At 48.6% G+C, this 18,712-nt stretch overlaps 1 protein-coding gene across 1 annotated transcript in view; it reads left to right on the forward strand.

Annotated features, from left to right (window-relative positions):
• The window catches only part of Coro2b (coronin 2B), a 113,360-nt gene that overhangs the window by 35,466 nt on the left and 59,182 nt on the right, over positions 1-18,712 (forward strand). The window contains exon 2 of the mRNA XM_075965579.1: positions 17,799-17,999. Coding sequence (XP_075821694.1) covers positions 17,799-17,999 — 201 coding nt within the window. The remainder of the gene's footprint in view (positions 1-17,798; positions 18,000-18,712) is intronic.

Consider the following 18,712-nt stretch of genomic DNA (forward strand, 5'->3'; position numbering starts at 1 on the left):
GGGACTTCTGGGCATCCGTCCAAGTACCAGGTGATTGACAGATGTGGTCTTTATCTTGAAGGGTCCTCCTTCTCCTTGCTTCTTGAGGAATGACCAGGGACCACCAGCACCATGAAGATAGATTCAGAGGCCCATGAACGTGCTTTGGTTTAATTGCCATGTATGTATTTAGTCTATATCAGTGATACCAAGTCTAAACTTGCTGAGAAGGAGGCTCAGGCAGATGCTTAAGTTTCAGAATGAGACAATTAAAAGAAAGGCCTAAGAGCTGGGGTGCTGTGTAGAATACTTTCCCAGCACATCCCAGCATTGCAGAAAAACAAACAAAAAGCCTAAACAAACATGACTTGGGGGCCGGGACAGTAGCCAGACTGGCACTTACAATGCAAACATGGTTCAAGACCCAGAACCCAAGATGTTGTGGCACGCTCTTGTAATCCCAGTGCTGGAGAGGTGGAAACAGGAGGATCTCTGGGACTCACTGGTCCAGCCAAACAGTGAGCTCCAGGTTCAATGAGAATAGCAACTGAGGAAGATAGCTGAAAATGAACTCTTGCCTGCGTGCGCACACAGACACACACACACACACTTGCACACACACACACACACACACACACACGCTCACAATGTCCAAACAAAATGTTATTTATAACGTTGATAGAAATTGTGAAGGTTGTCGGGTGGTGGCGGCGCAAGCTGGGTGGTTGTGATTCCCGCTTTTAATCCCAGTACTCAGGAGGCAGAGGTACATGGATCATCTCTGTTAGTTCAAGGCCAGCCTAGACTATACAGTGTAATTGGAGGTTTCTTTCCCACCATCCAGTTCCCAAATAAACACTCTGAGGCCCAATATTAATCACAAGCTGTTTGGCCTATTAGCTCAGGCTTATTATTAACTTGCTCTTACAACTTAACCCATTTCTATTGTTCTATATTTTACCACAAGGCTTGTGGCTTGTTACCTCACATTTTAATTCTCTAGCAGCTGCTATCATTTCCCTCAACTCTACCTTCTTTCTCCCTGTATTCAGTTTGACTTTCCCACCTAGCTATATTCTGCTCTGCCATAGTCCAAAGCAGCTTCTTTATTAACCAATGGTAATAAAACATATCCACAGCATGTAGAGGGGTATCCCACATCAACACGGCAAGTTCTAGGACAGCTAGGGCTGTTGCACAGAGAAACTGTGTCTCAAAAAAACAAAAGACAAAACAAAACAAAAAATGGTGGTAGTTGATGGTTGTGCCACCCACATAGTGACATTTGGAAAATTCTACCCCCATTCTACCAGAGTCGGATGGATGACTAAATTGAGTCCCCAGAAGGACATCATGTGGCTGTGAGTCTTGCCAGTGGTTTCAAGCCATGGGGTGAAGAAGGGCTTCCTTCTCCAACTCATTCAACAGCCTGAGTATAGGGCTCTCCTGGCTATCTTACTTTTGAATCTTTACATGGGGATGTGGTCCTCTTGGGAGCAAGAATGACACAAGATGAGAGAGGACAAAACCCAAAGCCTGGCTGACCTTGGGTGCTCAGGAGATTAATGATGACAATGGTGGCTATTGGGTGGCTGTAGGGGCAATGTGGGATGTGTGTGGATGTGTACTCGGTGTCATCTGGGGAGGGTTTGTGACACAGCATGCATAAAGGTGACCTTCACTTGAGTGTGGACTGCTGGGCCAGATGTGCCTGGGAGCTGCCAGTGGCTGGGAGGTAAAGTCAGTTCAGTCTGTCATTCATTCTGAGTCAGAAAGGTCTCATGGTATCCCCCAGTTCAACCAGAACCTGCTGTTGAGTCCCAGCTCTAATACCTTCACCAAGGGGCTCTCTACTTCTGTCTTCTTTTCTTTTTCTTTGTGTGTGTGTGTGTGTGTGTGTGTGTGTGTTTTACATCTTCATGTTGGTGTGTATGTTAGTGTGTGTGCTATACATTTTTGTATGTGTGTGTGTCATACATCTTGATGTGTGTGTTAGTGTATGTGTTATACATCTTCAAGTGTGTGTTATACATCTTGGTGTATGTGTGTATGTATTATACATTTTGGTATATGTGTTACATATTTTTAGGTGTGTGTTATACATCTTGTTGTGTGTGTATTTGTGTTAGTGTGTGTGCGTTATACATCTTCATGCAGGTGTGTGCATGTGTGTAAAGTCCGAGGTCAATGTTGGGAATCTTCCCCAGTCACTCTCTACCTATTTTTTAAAGCAGGGTTTTCTTGCGGAACATGAAGTGCACTGATAAGGCTCAGCTGACTGACCAGTGAGCTCTACACATCCCCCTGTCTCCACTCTGCAGCACCGGGATTACAAGCATGCACCACTACCCCCAGATTTTTATGTGGGTGCTAGGAATCCATTCACTCATGCTCGCACGCCACCCACTTTCCTCACGGAGCCTCTCCCTACCCTCCCATTCCTTGAATACCTTCGGTGATGAGGAGCTCACCTCTTCCTAGCTCAGCCCATCCTGCCATTGGCCATCACCAACTCCATTAGAGACTAAAGTAGCTCACCCAGGAAGCTTCAGGAGAGGCACCCCATGTCCATTCACTCGTGGGCATGTTGGGAGTGCCTCCATAGGCAAGCTGCCCAAAGTCCAGGATGCTGCAGAGGAAAGAGCAGGCATGAGCTCTATCCTTGAGGAGTTTTATTTATATGCTGCCATACCTGGTTTTCACATGGGTGCTGGGGGTCTGAACTCAGATATGTGTGTACAAGTACATTGTCAATGGCACCATCACCATCTCCTCAGCACCACCACTTCAATGTATTAGCTCAGTTTGTGCAGTCTTACTGTGTAGCCTAGGCTGACCACACACGCATTTTTCTCCTGCCTTAGCTTCCCCAGATCTGGGATTGTAGGAATAGACACCATGTCCAGTTTTTACTATCTGTTTTTCAGATGAAGAAGGAGGCTCAGAGTGGCACCTGCTTGGGCCAGCACTGCAAGGAAGCAGCCTCCATCTCTCACATATCCCTCCCTATACTCAGGACACCTAGACTCGCTAAGGCAGCCAAGCAGAAGCCAAGCCTGCTACCAGTGCAGGTCCTGTGTCCTTTCTCACCCTTTCCTCCCCAGCAGAGGTCATGCTGGAATCCTAACAGCGGGCACATGTGAAAAAACTTGACATGCGTGACCTCCAGTCCACCCTGCCCACAGCTGTGCTCTGTCCACCTCCTTACCCTACCCAACCCATCCCAGGGGAGAGCAGTGGGTGAGGTCAGCCTTCCCACCCACCATGTGAGCTAAGGCCAATCAGGAGGACTGGGAGGCAGGTTGGGCCAGTGGTGTGGATTTTTGGATTTTTGGGAGAAGCCCAGGGAAGCCTTCTGTCTGTTCAGAAACCCTACTGGGAGCTTCATTGTGGTGTCCTGGGCCTGGTCGCCTGGGAATGACAGTGGCGAGAAAGCTGACTGTGGGCTTGGGGGCAGGGCACACTGCATGCTAAATCCCAGGTCCCAGAAAGCCCTGTGTGATAGTTAATACTGTCAACTTGACAGGGTCTGGAAACACCCAGGAGACTCATCTCTGGGCACATCTATGAGGGAGCTTCTAGACTGGGTTCACTGAGGTGAGGAGGCCCACTCCATTTGTGTGTGCCATGCTGATGCTGTAGACCTTGGACCAAATAAAAAGGAGAAAGCAAGCTGCACTCCAGCCTGCACCTCTCTCTGCTTCCTGGCAGTGTGGGTTCACCGGGTGCCTCATGTTTCTGCTGCTGTGACTTCCCCGTGAACCTATCCTGGCTGGTTTTGTGTGTCAGCTTGACACAAGCTAGAGGCGTCAGAGAGGAAGGAGCCTCAGGTGAGGCGATGCCCCTGTGAGATCCAGCTATAAGGCGTTTTCTCAATTAGTGATTGGTGGTTTGAAAGAAAAGGGCCCCCAAAGGGAGTGGCACTATTAGGAAGTGTGGCCTCATTGGAGGAAGTGTGTCACTGTGGAGGCGGGCTTAGAGGTCTTATATATGCCCAAGCTACACCCAGTAAGACAGACCACTTCCTGTTGCCTGTGAGCCAACGCTCAGCTGCTTCTCCAGCTCCATGTCTGTCTGTATGCCATCATGTCCCACCATGATGATAATGGACTGAACTGTAAGAGAGCCACCCCATTAAATGTTTTCCTTTATGAGTTGCCATGGTGATGGTGTCTCTTCTCAGCAATAGAAACCTTAACTAAGACAGTGACCAATGGGGAGGGTTCAGCCCATGGTGGCCGGTGCCATCCCTAGGCTGGTGGTCCTGGACTATATAAGGAAGCAGGCTGAGTAAGCCCATAAGCAGACTCCTCCATGGACTCTGCATCAGCTCCTGCCTCCAGGCTCCTGCCTGCTTGTGTTCATTCCTGTTCTGACTTCCTTAAGTGATGAACAACAATGTGGAAACATAAGCCAAATAAGCCCTTGCTTTTTGGTCATGGTGTTTTGTTGCAGCTATAGAAACCCTAAGGTAGAACCCAAATATCCCTCATGTGCCTTAGGTTGATTTTTGTCAGGTATTTTGTTGTAGCAACAAGAAAAGTCAGGATGAAGTGGGAAGTGGGCATGTTTGAGCCCCTGTAGTCCTAGGTTTTAAACCCAGGGTTCTGCACATACAAGGCCAGTTCTCTCCCACTGTCCACATGCATAACTCAGGAAGTTTCTTAAAGTCAGCTTTATTGGGATCTAATTTGCATGAAATTAAAACCATCCCATTTCGGGGTCCCCATCCCCTCGGGGTCCCGTGCTATGCTTGTCACAAATGCATGAAACTATGAAACCGTCTTAGGATAAGAAGCATCCCCTATTAAACTATCATTCTTATGATAGGTGCCCACCTGTCCTGTGGTCAGCCCTCCTCCTTCCTAGACCTGCCACAGCTCACCTGTGCTGTATTTATATCCGGGCTTCACCAAGATAACCCAGAAATGGAATTGTTCGGCTTGGAGCTCTTGGTTCTGCTCACCTGGTTCAGCCAAGTGTGGTTGGGACTCACCCAGGAGCTGGTGGGGATTGGTGACTTGGGCCTCGTATTTCCCAGCCATGTTTCAGCATGAGTGAACCCCAGATTATCTTTCCCAGGTCAGCTTTCATCCAAACAACACCTTGTAGCCAGAAATATGATTTGTTTGACTCGCACATAGATTCTTCCACATTGGCTTCTTCAAAAGCCAAAAGGTGGGTCTGGGGAGATTGCCCAGTGTTAAAAGCACTGGCTGCTCTTGCAGAGGACCTGGGTTTAATTCCCAGCAACCATGTGGCAGCTCATAACTATTGTAACTCCAGCTCCAGGGACTCTGACACCCTCAAACAGACATACATACAGGCAAAACACCAATGCATGTTTAAAAAAAAAAAAAGAAGAAGGAAGAAAGAAAAAAAACAAAAGGCTCAATCTTCAACAATTTAAAAAACAAACAAAAAATAAAAGCAAGAGCTGGAGAGATGGCCCAGCAGTTAAGAGCAATGACTCCTCTTCCAGAGGTCCTGAGTTCAATTCCCAGCAACCACATAGTGGCTCACAACCATCTATAATGGGATCTGATGCCCTCTTCTGGCCTACAGGCATGCAGCAGATAGAGCACTCATACACATAAAATTAATTATTTAAATTAATAAAAAAGCAAAGTGATATAAAAATCCCAAACCAGGGATTGCTCTTGGGTTCACAGGCTTGTCAGCAGCACTGACCCCTACTGAGCCATGTCACCAGCCCCCCATGAAACTTCTGCGGAGGGTGAAGTCCCTCTTAGCAGCATCGGTAGCCTATAGGGTCAATGCTAGAGGAAGGAGAGATAGAAAGGCAGGCTTCGTTCTTTGTAGGGTGTTCTGGTGTGCATGGACGTTTGTAGGAACACCCACACACCCAAGGGCCCTCCCTGAAAAGCACCCAGCCCATCAGTGGAGCAAGTGCCTCCATGCCAATAGCTGGCTAGTGACAGACAGGGGTGTTGCCCTGGCCAGTGTCCACTGCCACGGGTGGCACTTCTCCACTCTTAGGATCTCTCTGCCATTCCCGTCTTGTCTGGAGGTTATTGCTCCCAGGAAGACCCTGTTTTTCCTGTGGGGGTGTGGAGACAGGACTGCAGAAGAGGGAGGGGGAGGAGCATCATGCTACACAGAGCATGGAGGAATGGTGAGGATTGGTCAGGGTTAGTGGAGAAGCCCCTGGGTGACGAGGCCACTGAGAAGATGCCAGGGAGCTCCAGAGTGCATGCAGGAGCTGGGTAGGGCAGCCCTGAGCTGGTCACAGAGCTCCACAATGGGCACTCTTAATGCCTGAGAATGGCACTAAGGTTGGAAGCTCAAGGAGGGGTTGGGAAGCTCCTCATTGGGCTGCCCTGTACAACTGTGGGCTCTACCCAGCAGCAAAGCACCTGGCAGGAACTCCAACCCAGACTCCAGACGGTGCGCTGTAAACTGTCGCCACCACTGTCACAGGGAGACACACACTTCCTTGTTCCCTGGGAGCTGGGGTCCCAGTGCATGCGCTCGGTCAGTATGGATTTTAGCGGCAGAAGCCAGTCTGTAGAGTGTCAACAGTGTGGCTCTCAAGTGACCACACCTTGGATTTGAGATTACCAGAGAGAATAGCCTGGGGCCGGGATAGAGAGGAGAAGGCATGTGTCTTTTTTTTTTTTTTGGAGGGGAGTATAGAGTTTATTTAGTAAGTATAGGAAACGGTATAAGAGTAAGGGGTTATGGAGGGGAGGGGAGAAGAGGAGAGAGAGAAGGGGGAACAGAGAAAGGAGAGAGAAGAAGAAGAGGGGAAGGGAAGGAGGAAGAGAGGCAGTAGTTACCTCTTCAGAAGCGGGGTGGGCAGAGATGGCGCGAAGGTATGTGTCTTAACTGCCTTTGCTTTTATCTGGGCTCTCAGTTCCAGAGGGTTAGAGTCCATAACCATCAGGGGGGGATCATGACAGCAGGAAGGCAGGCATGGCGCTGGAGCAGTGCTGAACATTCTCATCTTGATTGACAAGCAGGAGAGAGAGAGAGAGAGAGAGAGAGAGAGAGAGAGAGAGAGAGAGAGAGAGAGAGAGAGAGAGAGCGCGTTGGTGATGGGAATGACTTGGGCTTCTGAAATCTCAAAGCCTGCCCCATCCTCCAACATGCCTCCTCCAACAAGGCCATACCTCCTAATCCTTCCCAAACTGTTCCACCAACTGTGGACCAAGCATTCAAATATATCAGCCTATGGGGGCCGTTCTCAATCAAACCACCACAAAGTGTGTAGAATGATCCCTGGGGATTCCTAGTGCTTACAGAAGGGTCGAGGATCCCAGGAAGGGTCAGGTCAGGAGGGTCTGGAAGAAGCAAACTGAGAATTCTGACTTGATAACCATGACCCCAACTCGCAGAGGAAAGATGCCGTGCATGCTCATAGGTGCTGGCACCGTGTCTGGTCTGTGTGCCTAACCTGCAGGTCACAGATCTCATGAAACCCAAAGCGGCCATGAATGCAACCCAATACAAATCCTAAGCTTGCACAAAACATCATGAGCTATTATATGATTTTTTCTTTTTTTTTTAACTTTGCAAATGGCAGTCTCTCATGGCAGTGATGGAAAGTCAGACAGACCCGGAGGGAAAAGAGAAGACATCAAAAAGCCTGGAGTAGACAGTGCAGGGGCAGCAACCCCATCAGGGTTAGAGGTGCCCGTGGGCAGGTGTGCCAGTCACCAGCTTTGCTCTTGGGTGTCAGCTTTTACTGTGTTCCGTCTGGCCTTTCTTCCTCCAGGCTTCCATAGTTAGTGTCAGGAGGAAGAAAAAGAGAGGGCAATTGCTTTGCAAGGCTCAGCATGGACACTGTTCCAAGCAGAGGCTCTGTGGGCAAGGAGGAGGAAGGGGAAGGTTATCTATTGTTTTCCCCACCATCCTGGTTCTGACCCCTATGCTATATAACGTGTGTGCCAGGCACAGGCTGTTGCATTAGCTCAGAGGGGTGGGAGGAACATGGGGAAGCCCTTGGTTTCCTGTGCCCCTAGCAGGGGAAGCACCTGTTGGCTTGGGTAAGGCTTTTTTTTTTTTAAATCCCTTTGGTCTGCCTTATCCTTGTGCTTGCTTTTTGGGTTTATGCTTATTACCTCCTGGCCTCAAGATGGCTGCTCTGTCTCCAGACTTTACATTGTCAGATGCAAACAAAGACAGGAAGCCATGCCTTAGATAATGTGCTGAGAAAACTTTCCTTGTTTGTCTCTTTTCTATTGTTAATTAAAAAATAAGATCTTTCCCACCCCCTCCCCAGCAGATTTCCTCTGTGTGCATGTGTGTGTGTGTTCATGTGTACATGCATATATATGCAGATATGAGCTCTGTGTGTGCAAGTGTGTGCATGATTAAATGTATATGTGTACATGTGTGTGCAAGTATGTGCAGATGTGTATGCATGTATGTGTGTACGTGTATATGCGCAAGTGTGTGTATGCAGGTGAGTGCATGCATCAGGAGCTGTCTGCCTTGTCATTTGAGACAAGATCTCTCACTAGAACTTGGGGATCACCATCAGGCTGGCCTCCAAACCCCATAAATCCGCTTGTCTCCATCACTAGCACTAGAATTAGAAGCACATACCACCATACCCATAGTTGGGTCGTACATTTTTGTTTGTTTGTTTGTTTATGTTTGTTTTTTACAGTGGTTCTAGAGGTTGAACATAGAGCCTCATACTTGTCCGGCAAGCATTTTCACAGATGAGAACACAACCCCACAAGCAAATGAACAAGTACAAGGCTTACAGACAGTGCTGGGGTTTGAACCAGCTTTGTCTGGCTTTAGCATCCCTGTGTACCCTCAATGCTAACAGGTGACAACTGACGGTTTATACAGAAGTTAAGTTCTACCAACCTCAGAACATTGCCAAACCTCATGGCACATACAGAGTACCAGACAGGTGGCGGTCCAGATGCCCTGCAGGTGGTGAGTGGCAAAGCCCCAGTGAAACCAGTTTACAAAGCTCTAACCTTAAGAAGTTTCAACATCCCCGGGAGGGAGAGGTCTCCCAGGAGTTTCCAGGAATGAACTGCCTCTGCTAGCCTAATGTGGGCAGGCCACTGGACCGGCTCGGAACCATCCCTCAGGACCTCTGCAGCCTGCTGGGAACACACTGTGCCCATCTTCAGTTAGGAGTAATGAGAGTAGCTGGCAGCCACCCTCCTGCCCCTGAGAGCCGGGTCCTCTGCTGCAGAGCCAGCACTTGCTCAGAACTTCCCGGTGGTCTTATCTGCTCAGCTGAACCTCTGGGGTAACCATGCTGGCCCTGCCCTGGCCTCCGGTGCCTGGGGCCTCTTCTGCATGACTCCAGGGACACCATTCACACTGTCCCTTTAGCAGGGTGCAGCCTTCATGCCCCATACGATCCCTCCCAATTGCATTGTGCAGAGATACAGATGAGCTCCGCCTGCAGATGCCCAGGATAAAAACGTGTGCCTTGAGTGGAGCCAGCCTGAGTCCACATTGTCATGTGAAGGCTCTGGGCTCTTTGGGATGATTTGAGTTTTGCCTGGAAGCCTGAAAAGGGCAGGGGAACGATGGCACCTGGCTATCCCATCCTTAACATGTCCTGGCAGGCGGCCACTGCAGTAACCATTCCGTTCTATCCTGGGTGTTCTTGGGCAGCTGCAGTTGGCTAACTCCTGTTTCATTTTCCTTCTGCTTCTGTTAGCAAAAGTCATTTCTCAACAAACCCTTTGCTGGCCTTGCTGAGCCCTAGTCTCAATGACCCTCTTATCCAGGTCCAGGCTGGCTCTTCACGCCCTCTAGTGCTAGTGACTTGTCCCCTCACATGGCATCTTCCTGGTGGCCTGTGACTCTCAGACCTTCACACCTATCAGAGGTATAGAGCCAGGGGTGCATGCTAGGCTGCCCTGGCTGTACCCCGCACCCAGCCATCCTGATTTACTTAAGCCATCTTTTACTCAGTCAGCTGTTCCCTTCCAGATCCCAGCCCGGAAGTCCCGAGTCTCCTGTGCCCTCCCACCACCTCCAACCCACACAGCACATTAAGCTGTGAGACAGTGGCCCGGTGTGCCAGCAATCGCACATGCACCCAGCCTGTATTCCTTCTTACCCATGAGATCGCAGGCATCTAGTGGTGACTTTTCACTCTTCTGGGTGTGATCAGGACAGCTCTAGGTTAGGGTGGCTTCCCTGTGCCCTCATGTGGAGGCCAAGCTAGCCAGGCCTTTTTTTTTTTTTTTTGGATTAGAAAGCAAACTCTTTATTTTTGCTGTCTCCAAGTCACACACATCTTACAGTAAAGGGATGGGACAAAAACAGGTTTTCCAAGGAAATAAGACCAAAAAGCACATGGACAGTGCTATCCTAATACTTCATAAAATTGAATTTAACCCAGAACTCGTCAGCATAAATAAAGAAAGTCCCTTCGTACTGATAAGGAACAATCTGTCAATATAATTCTAAACATAAACACACCAAGCACAGCCTCATCCAGTTTCATAAAATATGTTCTACTAAATATTAAGACATGAATTAATTCATATATAGTAATAGTGACCTAATTAATACTCTCCATCACCGTTAGATCAGTCAGCCTCCCTCCCAAACAACAGACAAAAAAACCAGCCAAACAAACAGAAATATTAAATAACATCACATCACCGATCAAACATACCTTTCAGGCATCTACAGAAGAGTACCAAAACTCTAAAGAATTCACATTCTTCTCAGGAATACATAGAACTTTCTCTAGAGTATATTACATATTAGACACAATTCTAATTTCAACAAATATAGAAGAGCTAGGATATCTGTTATCAGATCATAGTGGAGTAAGGCTAGAAATCAATAGCAAGAAAAACTGTAGAAATACACAGATTCATGGGACTAAATAACACCCTGTTAAATGATGGATAAATCATTGAAGAAATATAGATGGTATTAAAAATCCAAGCACTAAATGAAAATAAAAATGCAGTATGCTAATGAAGGCAGTCCTAAGAGAGACATCTCTGGCTTTAAGCACAATCAAATGTCTGGTCCATAGTTAAGACTCCGTAGTTAAGAGTGCTTGTTGTTCTTCAGAGGACCAAACTTTGGTTTCTAGCAGGTTACAACTATATATAATTCCCATTCCAGGAGATAGAGTGCCCTCTTCTGACCTCTATGGGCACTCTCCATACACACAAATAATAAAATTAGTAAAATGAATCCTTAAAAAGATAAATAGTTCTCAAATAAACAAGCTGATGATGTACCCCAAGGCAAAAACTTAGTAAAAAAATTGGAGCAAAAACTTAGTAAAATTAACCCAAAGACAAAAGAGAAGATACAAATTAATAATATTAGAAATAGAAAGTGCACTATTACAACAGATACCAAGACATTCAGGCAGGCGTTCAAAATTTATATTCCACTAAACTAGAAAATTTATTTATTTATTTATTTTTAATTATTTATTAAAGATTTCTGCCTCCTCCCCGCCACCGCCTCCCATTTCCCTCTCCCTCCCCCAATCAAGTCCCCCTCCCTCGTCAGCCCAAAGAGCAATCAGGGTTCCCTGCCCTTTGGGAAGTTCAAGGACTACCCACCTCCATCCAGGTCTAGTACGGTGAGCATCCAAACTGCCTAGGCTCCCACAAAGCCAGTACGTGCAGTAGGATCAAAAACCCATTGCCATTGTTCTTGAGTTCTCAGTAGTCCTCATTGTCCACTATGTTCAACGAGTCCGGTTTTATCCCATGCTTTTTCAGACCTGGGCCAGCTGGCCTTGGTGAGTTCCCAATAGAACATCCCCATTGTCTCAGTGTGTGGGTGCACCCCTCGCGGTCCTGAGTTCCTTGCTCGTGCTCTCTCTCCTTCTGCTCCTGATTTGGACCTTGAGATTTCTGTCCGGTGCTTTAATGTGGGTCTCTGTCTCAGTCTCCTTTCATCGCCTGATGAAGGTTAATATTCAGGAGGATGCCTATATGTTTTTCTTTAGGTTTACCTTCTTATTTAGCTTCTCTAGGATCACGAATTATAGGCTCAATGTCCTTTGTTTATGGCTAGAAACCAAATATGAGTGAGTACATCCCATGCTCCTCTTTGTGGGTCTGGCTTACCTCACTCAGGATAGTGTTTTCTATTTCTGTCCATTTGTATGCAAAATTCAAGAAGTCGTTGTTTTTTACTGCTGGGTAGTACTCTAATATGTATATATTCCATACTTTCTTCATCCATTCTTCCATTGAAGAGCATCTAGGTTGCTTCCAGGTTCTAACTATTACAAACAATGCTGCTATGAACACAGTTGAGCAAATACTTTTGTTGTATGATAGGGCATCTCTTGGGTATATTCCCAAGAGTGGTATTGCTGGGTCCAGGGGTAGGTTGATCCCGAATTTCCTGAGAAACCGCCACACTGCTTTCCAAAGTGGTTGCACAAGTTTGCATTCCCTCCAGCAATGGATGAGTGTACCCCTTTCTCCACAACCTCTCCAGCAAAGGCTATCATTGGTGTTTTTTATTTTAGCCATTCTGAAAGGTGTAAGATGGTATCTTAAAGTTGTCTTGATTTGCATTTCCCTGATTGCTAAGGAAGTTGAGCATGACCTTAAGTGTCTTTTGGCCATTTGAACTTCTTCTGTTGAGAATTCTCTGTTCAGTTCAGTGCCCCATTTTATAATTGGGTTGATTAGCCTTTTACAGTCTGGTCTCTTGAGTTCTTTATATATTTTGGAGATCAGACCTTTGTCAGTTGCAGGGTTGGTGAAAATCTTCTCCCAGTCAGTGGGTTGCCTTTTTGTCTTAGTGACAGTGTCTTTTGCTTTACAGAAGCTTCTCAGTCTCAGGAGGTCCCGTTTATTCAATGATGTAGCCAGGCCTTCTTGCACTAAAATCTTGTTGCCTCTGGGCTGTTGCATTGCTGCACACCCCCAATTGGGGCGTCAGAGCTGGGAGTGCTTGAACATTGCTTTAAAAGCTCCGCCCTTCTCAGAGTGAGGGGACACTAGTTCTCAGAAGAGCAGTGCTTCAGTTCCATTCTGTTGCGTGACCAGCACTGTGACCAGAAGCAGCTTAGAGGAGAGAAGGGTTTCCTTCAGCTACGGGGTTACAGGCCATCGGGAAGGAAGGCAGGCAGGGCAGGAGCCTGAAGCCAGGCCTGCTTGCTATTCCACACACATTACCCCCGACAAAGGAATTTGATTCACACAGAAGTACGGCAGAAGGAGGACGCCGCTCTCTGGCCCATTCCACTCTTGCTTAGTTAGCTTCCTTACACAGCCCAGGACCTCTCGCTCAGGGAACGGTGTAGCCATCAGTGCGAATGTGTGTGGGCCAGAGTTTGCATCCCAGGTACCTATGTAGATACCAGGTGGATGGGGGGGGGGGCACTCCTGTAATTCTAGACTTGGAAGGCAGAAACAGAAGATCCCTAGAGAAAGCTGGCCAGGGAAGCAAGCCATATTGGTGAGCTCTGAGTTTGATTTAGAGATCCTGTCTCATTAAATAAGGTGAAAGAGCCATGAAGGATGATTTTACCTTGGGCCTCTACAGGTGTACACACACACACACACACACACACACACCATGAAAATGGGGATATAAATATATATTTATATTATATATATATGTGATGGAAATATATATTTTTATATTATATGTGTGTGTGTGTGTGTTAAAGCAAAGTGAATGGCTCCTGAGCAATGATATCAGAGGCTGACACATTCACACATGCACTCACACAAACAAGCAAAGATGAAGACACAAAGTTGTCAGTTCCCCTTCATAGTCCCTTCCCCTCTCTCCTCCACCCTCTTCCCTCAGCTGCATCTCCTGCCTCTGCTGCCAGCCCTGGCTCAGTGTGCCCTTCAAGGGGAGCTGACTACCCTGCTATTCTCAGAGTAAGTCACTCTCTCCGAGTGGCACTCTGAGCTGAAAGGCTGTGTGGATCACACCATAGTCACCTAGGATGAGGCTGTGCCCCTTGTGAGTTGGGAGAGCAGCGGCTCTTACCCAGGAATTGTTGGCCAAGGATCATAAAGATGCCCCCCCCTTGCTAACTCAGAGTATCCCTGCAAGGCAGTGAGAGCCAAGCAGGGAACACCGAGGGCTACCAGAGGGGTGTTCACACAAAGCCCTTTTCTTTTCTCAGCAACATGAAGTTCAATCAGAAAGTTGCTGCTCCAGTTTCAAAGCCTTCAGCTGGGGAGGCCCCTTGAAGGGTTTCTAAGGCTCAGGAGGAGATGTGACTCACATGAGCATGTGCGCATGCACACACACACACACACACACACATACACACACATACACGCATATGCATGCAGGAACATGCTCTGGGCACGTGGCTTGGCGCCTGCTTCTCTGTGGGCAGGGTGATGCAGTGCCTACTTTCCTCCTTATGATTGACAGTACTAAAGCGTTCGTATTATCTAGAGTGCTGAGGTATGCTTCCTCTCTCCTTTTACAGAGATGTCACAGCTCCCACCAGCAAGCCTCCCCACCCCCTCTTAGTGGTGATCCAAAGAGGTCATCTCCTGGGGAGGGGAAGGGGCAGTGAAGCCCTGTCGCCAAGTTCCTCAGGGACACCTTATCAGCTCCCCTCCTTTTCTTTCCACTACTAAGTGACAGGGAGCCAAGCCCTTCATTGTTGGGGCAGCAGCTTGAAGCCCCACTGGCCCTAGGGACCAAAGGATAGACTAGTGTGAGACCATAGGGCCAGAGAGATAGCATTGTTCCTCTGTCCCCTGGGCAGCACAGATGTCCCTCTCCTGCATGCACATATGGCATCTCCATCATTTGGAAGGTTTTCCTGCATGGAAGGTCCTGCCTGCATGACCATAACCACATAGCCTTGCTGTGCCCTGGCTCGGAGACTCCCAGAGATTATCACCCTTCAAGAGGAAGGACCCCTACCCTGGAGGATGTCTGAACACAGAGTCCCAAACCCTACAGAGAGCAAGGACCACATTTTAGATCTGCCTAGCTCAGCTTTTAACCTCAGCTGTGAACTAGCCTTGTTTATAAAGTGACTCTGTTTGGCCAAACATGGAGAATTCAAGACCAGCCAAAGCCACATAGAGAGGCCATATCAGAAAATGAAGACATGCAAAGGTAGAGGCTCAGATTGTAGCTCAGGTGGTAGGTAGAGTGCGTGCCTAGCATGCATGAAGCTTGAGATTTGATCCCCAGCACTGCAGAAACTGGGGGAGGTATCCTACACTTGTAATCCCAGCACATTTGAGATATAGGCAGGAGGACCAGACATTCAAGGTTATCTTGAGCTACATATCAAATTGAGGCCAGCCTGGGCTACATGTTCTAGAAAGAGGAGAAAGAGGCAGCAGGTTAGCATGCCTATCAAGAGCCAGTCACATAGACTTCTTATCTATCGCTGCACCTGAGAGCTGGGAGCTGGGGCAGTAGAGAGAGAAAGGACAGAGAGTGGGAGAGAACGGGGGAGGGGGAATGAGAAGAAGTGGGGAGGCGTCGGTGGAGGTGATGTCAGCTGAGATGATGCCGCTGAGGGCTCCCCTGGAGTAGCTGGAGTAAATTTAGACGTGGGAGACTCGGGAGAGCCTGAGGTGCATATGCTCTGTGTTGGGCATGAGCTGGCCAGCTCAGCGCTGACTGCCTATGTCCTTGGAGGTGAGGGACTATTAGCCTCCCTTCTGTAAGAGCAGGTGGAGGGGGCACAGAAATTCAGAGTCTTGTCCAAGTCACACAGCTGATCTGCAGAAGGATGGGACTGGAACCTAGGTCTGCGTAGCTTCCAGCCTAGGCTTGTTGCCTTTCCCTTGAAGCCGTAGGAGGTCTCACAATGTGGTCCTCACTGGAAATGAGCAGGTCCCAGGACCCAGCCACAGGAGGCACTGGAGATGGAGGTTTTCTGAGCTCTCTCACTTGTACTGGGTTGGGTGCCCTTGAGGATGTGGGAGGAGCTGGGCCTCCATCATCCCAGGGACCAGACAGGGCTTCCTGAGTGTGGAACCCTGCTGGGCAGGCCAGGAAGAACTGCTGGAACTCAGCTCTGATCAGAAGGCCTTGGTCCTTCTTCCTGCTGTGGCCAAGAGGAATCTGGCCCCCTGGTCTGAGGGCTATCTCAGCAGCAAGAAGGGGTCTGAGGCCAGCGATGAGGCTGGCCCTGAGGTTGAACTGTGGCTGGGCAGGAAAAAAAGAGCATGCCCAACCAGAATGGCACTGGACGAAGCTAGAATGAGCAAACACAGCACCTCCCTATGGAACTGTGGAACCTAAAATGTTCTATCTGGCAGGGAGAGCGTGATTTCTATAATTTCCCACTCAGGTGGCTAAGCAGGTGACAGACCCATAGTATATTTTTCACACCATGTTTATTTTTTAACTGATCTTTCTTTTCTTCTTTTTTTAGTTTCATTAGCACTCATTCACAAAGTATCAGTGACATCCAGAGTCTGGAATATGTGTTATTTTTTTCTAATGTAAATTAAAATAAACATACAACAGTTAAATTTAAAAACTTCATCTCCTAGTCAAGTGTGGTGGCACAGGCCCTTAATCCCAGCACTCGGGAGGCAGAGGCAGGCGGATCTCTGTGAGTTCAAGGCCAGCCTGGTCTACAGAGCTAGTTCCAGGACGGCGAGGAGAGGTACACGTTAAGATCCTTTTGTCTCCTAACTGGGTGTGTTGTAGTGCTTACCTGTAATCCCAACACTCAAGAGGTGGCGGCAGGAGATCAAGAGTTTAAGGTTATCCTAAACTACAGGGTAGCCCGGGCTATATGAGACCCTGTTCAAAAAAAAAAGTATAAAGATTCTTTCTTGACATTTTGGCTAAGATAAAGTACAGAGTTTGTGAGCCAGGTCTGTGGTCACTACACAGGACCATTGCCGAGTGCCTGCCGTGTGTGCCCTGGCTGGGCTCATGCCTACATTGGTAGGGCTTCCCTGCAAGAGGCACCATCTCATAGATGCCATGGCTCCTCCACTCACCCTCCACATGTATCAACAGTAAAGTCTGCTGACTAATCAGAGGCTAGACCGTGGACAGTGGGCAGGGTGGGCTGAGGAGATCCTACTAGAACAAGACTCTCAAGCTTCAGGGAGCTTCTGTGTCGTTTAGGGGTAGGCAGGGAAACTGGGTCAGCAGACTGAGTGTTGGACCCGACTCATAAAATACTGCACTGGATTGCTAGACCGAGCCTGGGACCTGGGGAACTGCATCTTCAAGAAATGACACAGGAATTCAGAGACCGCCCCCATCTTCAGTGATTCTGATATAGGTGATCTTTGGGTCACACGTTGAGGACTTCATTCCATACTCAAAAGGCTCAATGCTCAGTGCCTTCCCATATACATACTCAGTCGTGTGGCCTTGTGCCAGTCATTTAACCTCTCTGTGGACGGTAACAATGCTGGTGGTGATGGTGACCATGAGGAAATGTAGTGACTTCCTTCCTTGAGTGTAAGGTGGTGCCCCCACCCCTGCCGCTGACATTGTCCTCTGTCTTTGTGGACGCTCAGTCTACCTAACATCCAGTGCTGAGTGAAATGAGTTTGGGCAGTCAGGACACCATCACGTGTGCGTGGCTGGCTCACTGTGTCCCATGTCATTGTCACTGGTAGTGAGAGGACCCAGTACTCTTTCCAGAATAGTGTTGGGCACGTGGACAGTAAACAGGAAAGTTGTGAACATCCTCCTGCTGGGCTCTGTGTCAGAGAGACCCTCTCAGCAAGCAGCCAGCACACCATAGGTCCCACACTCTTGGCGGCTCCGTCACCTCTCATCCCCCATGAAGGTGATCCTGAGGGACCACTTGCTCGCCGCATCTCTGACTCTCCAGTGCCCTGGCCAGCTGCTTCATGAATAGTCAGCCTAAACTTGCCTCTGTCGGTCCCTTGCAGATGTCCTGGCGACCGCAGTACCGCAGTTCCAAGTTCCGGAACGTGTACGGGAAGGTGGCCAACCGGGAGCACTGCTTTGATGGGATCCCCATCACCAAGAACGTCCACGACAACCACTTCTGCGCAGTCAATGCCCGCTTCCTGGCCATAGTCACCGAGAGTGCAGGAGGTGGCTCCTTTCTTGTCATCCCCCTGGAGCAGGTAGGTGGCCCTGGTTCCCCTGAGACTCTGAAGGAGGGCAGGCCTGGACCTGGGAGTCCTGAGATCTGCATCTAGATGGGCTTGGAGGACTGGAACACTGTATCTGGGACTAGCCTGACTTCTGCCGTTCTGTCTGTGTCCTTTTGGTACAGATGGGGAGGAAAGCCGAGACATCTATGGGTACTTTGGGATTTGCAAAAAAATATTGTACACTTCGGAACCACCCTCTGCTGGGAGGCTGGCCACCATCTGCTGGGTCCTGATGCCCACTCCCTGCCTGGAGGCTTTCACCACGGGGGCTGCTTACGTGACTGCAGCAGGTTAAAACCCACAAAGCTTATGGCTGCGATTTTGACATCGTAGCCATTCAGGCACAGTCCCAGGAGGCCTGTGGGAGGTCACGAGCCCCAGGCAAAGGGCTTGCTGTCAGTTTTACTTGTTTATGCCTGAGCTCCTGTTCCTGGCCTGACTCATCCCGGCTCCAGGAGGAGGTGCTCATAGAAGCAACACTGGTTCAAGAAATGCAGTAAGCTGGTAGGGGGGACAATTTCCAGGCTTTCTTCCCACCAAGGGGGCACAGCTTTGGGGACTGCATAGGACACATCCTCTTTCCCACCATAGGGTCAGCTACAGTGGTCATGAGGACAGCACTAGACCTCAGAAGGTGCCTAAGGAGCAGGGATATAGAGGCTGAAGGTATGGGCTTTCACATC

This window comes from Microtus pennsylvanicus, chromosome 3 (assembly GCF_037038515.1).
Source record: "Microtus pennsylvanicus isolate mMicPen1 chromosome 3, mMicPen1.hap1, whole genome shotgun sequence".
Classification (NCBI taxonomy): Eukaryota; Metazoa; Chordata; class Mammalia; order Rodentia; family Cricetidae; genus Microtus; species Microtus pennsylvanicus.